Here is a 6,593-nt window from a genome sequence, read left to right as displayed (position 1 = left end):
GGCATGCTTTTTCTATAAGGGACAAGATAGTAAGTATTTTAGGCTTTGCAGGAGGTAAGGTCTCTATTGCGACTACTCAACATTGCCATTTTAAAGCAGCCACAAATAATATGCAAACAAATGAGTTAGCCTGTTTTCCAATAAAACTTTATAGAAATTAAAGTTTGAATTCTATGTAATATCATATGTTATAAAATTTTTGTCTTGTTTTAACCACTTAAAAATGTAAAAGCCATTCTTAGTTTGTGGGTCATAAAAAACCAGGCAGCGGGACCAGGTTTGACCCATGGGCCATAGTTTGCCAACCCCAGGTCTAGTCAGTGGGAGAAACCAATAAATGCAAATAAGCCAGTCACAAGGAAAAATATGAATTCTACCATAGGGAAACAAAGACCCAGAGAGGGCAGATGTGGAAATAATAATTCATTTTGAAGTTGGTTAAGGGGAAAGCCTGAAAGAAACAAAACAGGAACCTGAGTCAACGAGGCTGGCTTGATTTCACAAGTGTGCGTATTTCCTGAAATAAGCAATAGTCTACCATTTCCCTTAAAAAGTAAGCTGTAAATGAGAGGTGGGAAAAGAAATCAGTTTAGAGCAATAATAAGAAAGGCTAATGGTGGTTCAGGACTGTATTACAGCAGCCTAATTAAAATGATTTATAACTGCACAGAAAGTCTTTTCACTTCCCCTTGTTTATTGAGTAACAACTCACATCAGTCATTGCTCCAGATACAACCCATGGGAAATTACCTAATGGGTTTTGCTCAGGCAACATCATCAAACAAGCATGTGTCACTGTACCAGCCCCCTTCTTTGTGGGGTGCCCAGGATATCTTCCAAGTTAGAGCTGAAGGATGTTGGTGAGGGAGGAGGTTCTCAAGGTTTGGACACCCATTGGCAGTGACAGAATCTTCTAATCTTTGTTCTTGTTGAGGTGACTTCCTCCCACAGCCTCCCCATCCCTGGATGAGAACAGGGACCATCATGGGCTGCTGGTTAGCAACCAGCAAAGGTAACCGTCTCCATGACTTCCAGAAGACATCCTGGTGTTGCTGTAGCTGTGGGTAAAGCTCCAGTTCAGAGCAACCCAGAAGGCTTAAAAAGCATGCATTAAGAGTGTGGAGGCTCGCTGAGGGAAGAAAGAACTAGAAGGAACTAGTTTGACTACAGGGCTCAAGATGCTTGAGTACATCTCTGGCTTCCTTAAAATAGGGAAAAGCCAGTATTTGGACGGTTTCGTGGGACCTCTAAAGGATTTCTTCTCTTTTGGTGGTGGAAGAGGTGATGACCATCTCCTCTACTTAAAATCCTCCGGTTTGGATCCTGGCCAGAGTAGACTCCCCTGCTCCTCAATTCTTCCAGCCAGTCTGTATTAGTCTGTTTTCACAGTGCTGATAAAGACATACCCAAGACTGGGTCATTTATAAAGAAAAAGAGGCTTAATGGACTCACAGGTCCATGTGGCTGGGGAGGCTTCACAATCATGGTGGAAAGTGAAAGGCACGTCTTACATGGTGGTGGCAAGAAAGAATGAGAACCAAGCAAAAGGGGTTTTCCCCTATAAAGCCATCAGATCTCGTGAGACTTATTCATTACCACAAGAACAGTATGGGGGAAACTGCCCCCATGATTCAAGTATCTTCCACTGGGTTCTTCCCACAACACATGGGAATTATGGGAGGTACAATTAAAGATTAGATTTTGGTGGGGCCACAGCCAAACCATATCACAGTCCATCCCATTTCAGAATTAAGAATGAGAGGGAACCTGGAAAATTTATTGACTTCTAGCTTAGCTTAGTATTTGTCAAATTCCATTGAAAGTATGTGGTTTGTAGAATATATCACAGCCCCAAATGGTCCTGAATCTATCATTAGATAATCATTTCTTTATAAATTCATAGGCCAAAGGCATTTAGAAATGGAAACAGTAAACAGAAGTCTGAAATCTAAAACTTGAGCTTCATAGAGAAGTTGCAAATACTATAGCTGAGGGCCTGGTAGTTTTGCTGCAAGAGGGAGATCCAGGTGCAAAGTTGGGGCAGATGTGAGTTCAGGGTGGGGTACGAAACGTGTGAGTCAGCAGTCCATACCCCTTGACATAGATGGAATGGCCTGTGTCTGTGCAACTGGCTGCAGGAACCTCAAGAAAAAAACTCAAATTTGGAAAACATCCTCAATCATTTGGTAAGTGGTTTATTCAGCAAATTTAACAAATAGGACATTTAGCGAATGAATCTTTGATGAAGCTGTCTACTTTCAATGATAGTACCTTCATAATGGAGCTATTAGAAGATTTAATAAAATGATGCATGCAAAGCATTTAGCACACTGCCTGGCACAAATAAAGTAAACAAGAGTAAATCCTGTCCCTCATACACACTCCTTGGAGGCCCAGCTCACTCCAATTATTATTAGGATCTTTTGACTTCAGTAAGTACCAGTATTTGAGTGAGAATGTATTCTTGGTTTTATCCAGGCTAAAAAGAAAGCTTCCATTATTAAGACTGGTACGAAGATATCCAACACTTGAAAATGAGGCTGGGGGAAGAGGTCCCCGACCTTTCCATGTCATACTAGCATATTGTTGAACACACATGCCCAGGGATTATTAAATTATTTTAGATAGGGGTACAGCACTGTTTTAGTGTAAAGGACCAAATAGAAAATATTTCTGGCTTTGCCTGTCTCTTGGCAACTATTCAGTTCAGCTATTGCAGCATGAGAGCAGCCAAAGACAATATGTAAATGAATAAGTGTGGCCATGTTTCAAGAAAACTTTATTTGCCATAATCGGTGGTGGGCATCATTGACCCAGGGGCCTTAATTTGCTGACTGATGCTCTTGAAGAACATGACTGTGTTTAACTTTATTTACTATTTGATTCAAGCCTAGGTACTGTGAAGTTATATGCTAATTTATAGATTTTTGACTGAGAGAGAAGATAACCCCAAAAGTTATGGTTTTATTGCCCTGTAGGATATAACCAGTTTTGTCTCTAACCTAGCAAATGTATTTTCACATGTTTCTAAAATACTCATCAATACCCAGCTCCAGTATTCTTGGAACCTTCTTACTATTCCCTCATAAGTGGGTTAAATACATTTCTGACACATGTTCTTTCTAAGGATAGCGTTTTACAACTTTTACAAACATACACTTTGACAAGATCTTTTATTAAAATACCATTTGTAGCTCTGTTGTAGAATAATAACAACTGTATTGAGTGATATGCCTTCTAATTTATCCAATATGCCTATAAGATAGGTGTTAACATACCCATTTTGCAGATAAGAAAACTGAAGCACAGAGAAGTTAAATAGCTATTAATTGGTAGAACTTACAGTTAGCTCGGGTTTCTCCTCACTCCACAGCCTAACAGTACATTTTAACTGCTTCTGTTAGAAGATAAACACATAACTACAACTCTGTTTAACAAGAACTTTCAGTCTCAATTTCTGCATCACAATCCAATTTCCAGGACCTAACGTGATTACAAAAGATATTTACACTCAGACACATACACTCTCGTGACTATAAAATTATGCTGTACTTTTTAAAACCTTGACAGGTTTAAAGATGCTTATAACACCCCCCTCAGCTGTATACATGTACTGTTTGTCATGTTTATTACTTTCAGGTGACTTGAAAGATGGTAAAAATAAGACAGACAAGAAGGATCACTCTAACATCGGAAATGATTCAAAGAAAACAGATGGTAAGCGTATTATTCTCATTACATCTTTCCATAAAATGTGCAGTTTAATGTAAGCTTGTTAGAATCATACCCAAAATTGAAATAGTGGTTGTGAATGTATTCTTATATCCTGAAAAAACCCTTCACTATATTTAAAGGGTACTATTATACCTTTATCAATAATTTATAAATTATTGCTGTATATCTTCCCCTTCACCACACTTCCTCCATCACAAATGTTTTCTATACTCTTTCTTTTCCTACTTGCCATTTTTCATCTTAAACATTATAAAAAGTTTATTTTGGACTTGCTGATCAGACAGCTAGAATGGAGTATCATATACTGTTAATGTATTTATACGTTTTTGATGGGGAATTATGCAGCATAAATAAGAAATGTTTCATGTTTTATGTTTTCACTTTTTTCCCTTGAACTAGTTCTTATTTTTACTTAAAACAAAAACAAAAACGGGTCTGTATAGTGCTAATGTTGGGAGGCAGTATATATGGTTGTAAAAGACAGTTTTGCCAGCAAGAACAAGTCCTAAAGGCAATGACAATGCAAAACGCAAGCATAAATAACATTTCACTCTTTCTAAAACCTTAAAGTTCAAATTATATTACCTTTCACACTTTGAACTGTAAGATTGAGACACCTGCCCTGGCCTTTTACATAAACTTCATTGTTTCAGCTATCACACAGGTTCATTACTATTTATCCCCTCATACACAGACATTATATTAAGCAAAAAATGAAAGTTTCCACAGAGTGGTTTTTGATAGCATCCCAGACTCTCTAAATCTTACCTCCCTGGAGACATCCTATTTGATGCTAAACTCTTCTGTGAATCATTTGGTTAGAATACCTTTGAAGAACAAATGCTGGGTAACCAGGTGGAAGAGTAAGAAGAAATTGGAGCATAACTCTTTGCACATCTATTATAAAGGAAGCAGCCCCTTTAGCTTTCTGCCCTAAGCCATTATGACATGCTGTTTTTGCTTGCATGCATGAAAACAGTTCTCAAACTTTTTCTAAAAAGACAATGCAAATAATTAACTCCAGGTGTCTTATTACATAATACCTGGGAACACATACTTGCAATTTTTTTTTAACCAATGTGCTTATGCAAATGGAAATCACTTATCTAATGAGTGTACCCTTCTTGAATAATTGTGACTAAGAAGTAAATTACACAGAATAAAATAGAATTTAGAATGGCAGTCTTTGAGCCAGACTCTATTATAGGTAAGTACAGACTCTATTTGTTTAAATACCAGAAGCTCTTTGCCAGCCATCAATAGTAAATCAAGGCATCCAAAGCCAGAAAATGTACGGTGGAGGAACGGTATCAACTTCAAACCCAGAACCCAGACACTTTCTCCATCCTGTATCCAACTATTGGCCCACAGCTTCCTGTTAAATTTCTATAGCATAAAAGCCCAGAATAAATCAAGTCCCAAATTTTTCATATGCAATTTTGAATCTTGTTACATTTATACATTGTGGTACAAACATCTACTATAATGATGTCATATGGGCGTTGTGGATTACATTTTATCATCTTCATAAAGCCTTTTTAACTGTGCCCTTTTTAACTGAATCATACCCAAGTATTTAAAAGAATTAAACTGTTTTTTTGGGGGGGAAGGGGGGGAGTGATAAAATATATTTTATGTTCTATTGTGCAAATAAGTGTAAAGTTTGACTGTTTAATGAGCAGGATTCTTGATCTCATGGGGCAGTAAGCAGACTGCAATAAATAAAAGAGACATTTTTTAATGTCTATCTCTGTTTCCTCCATAGCCTGTTCTTCCACTTCCTCAAGTAGGTCCTGGTATGTCTGTATACTTGGAAGTTTGCACACAAACATAATCATGAACAACTTTGCATTTTATATTGATTGATGGACTAATATGACATAATTACTGCTTTGGTATCAATAGAACTTAGAGCACTGAGTTTCACTGAGTTGCACTATTTTAGTCCAAAACCTTTAACAGGACTAAAGCTAATTCTTGCTGGCAGGAAGTAGAAAACAGTTGATGAGTCCCACCTACCCTTTTCTTTTTGGTCATTAAAGCTCTCTACCTCAGAAAAATTTAAAAAGGAAATATGTAGATCAGTAAATATATTGATTGTTTTTTAAACTATGTGGAAATAACCAGATACATTTTTGAACATTTCTTTTTGGATCCTATGATGTCTGATAATGAGTGGGAGTCAATTTAACAATTTTTAATGTCCCTACCCCTAGACCAATCCGTGGGAACCACTGGTGACTAGTTCTCTTTAATATTTGAGAGGGAGTATCTGGGTACAATTCATGCCCAGTGTGAACATTGAGAGAGAAACCCAGTGGAAACTGGATCACAATTGGTTATTCCCAAACTCCCATGAGCCAGGGCGTGCACAGAGGGAAGCAGTATGTGCTGAAAGGTAAATTACATCCTGGCATAATGAACACATTGCAGCTGTACATTATCTCTGTAAGTCTACTGCAGTACTATTTAGTACCTTGCAGCAGTAATTTTCTAACTGACTTCAAAGAATGGATGTCCTTTGAAAGTACCTTACTTACCCCTAGGGAGAAATGTATTGACATAAAAAGATCTAGGTCTCTGAGCCAAGATTCTAATCATGCTTAAACTTTTCCATTGGCATTGGAAGACTGATGGGGTGCCACACAAATGTATTCTTTTCAGTGCATTTTTAGCCATGTTTGTAATAGCGTAACCTCATGGAGTTGCTATAATTTAGTATAGCTATACTGAAATACAAACTTGCCCTTAACTTTACTTGATCACATTAACAGAGAAATAAGAGATAGCCATCTTTTGTGCCTCTCAAATAACAGATAATGATTAGGCCCTGCATGGTTATGAACCAGGTCTTAGGG

At 37.6% G+C, this 6,593-nt stretch overlaps 1 protein-coding gene across 3 annotated transcripts in view; it reads left to right on the top strand.

Moving 5' to 3' along the window:
- Nucleotides 1-1,610: 1,610 nt before the first annotated feature.
- Nucleotides 1,611-6,593, top strand: part of LOC116274526 (calcium/calmodulin-dependent 3',5'-cyclic nucleotide phosphodiesterase 1C-like) — a 59,232-nt gene continuing 54,249 nt past the window's right edge. For all 3 annotated transcript variants that reach the window (XR_004183246.1, XR_004183245.1, XM_031665348.1), the window contains exon 1: nt 1,611-3,717. Coding sequence is in view for 1 of the 3 variants with exons in the window: in XM_031665348.1 (XP_031521208.1) it covers nt 3,579-3,717 (139 nt within the window). In the remaining 2 variants the exon portion in view is untranslated. The remainder of the gene's footprint in view (nt 3,718-6,593) is intronic.

This window comes from Papio anubis, chromosome 4, assembly GCF_008728515.1.
Source record: "Papio anubis isolate 15944 chromosome 4, Panubis1.0, whole genome shotgun sequence".
Lineage (NCBI taxonomy): Eukaryota > Metazoa > Chordata > Mammalia > Primates > Cercopithecidae > Papio > Papio anubis.
Note: the sequence above shows the minus strand (reverse complement) of the source record. Positions and strands in the feature narration are given on the sequence as shown.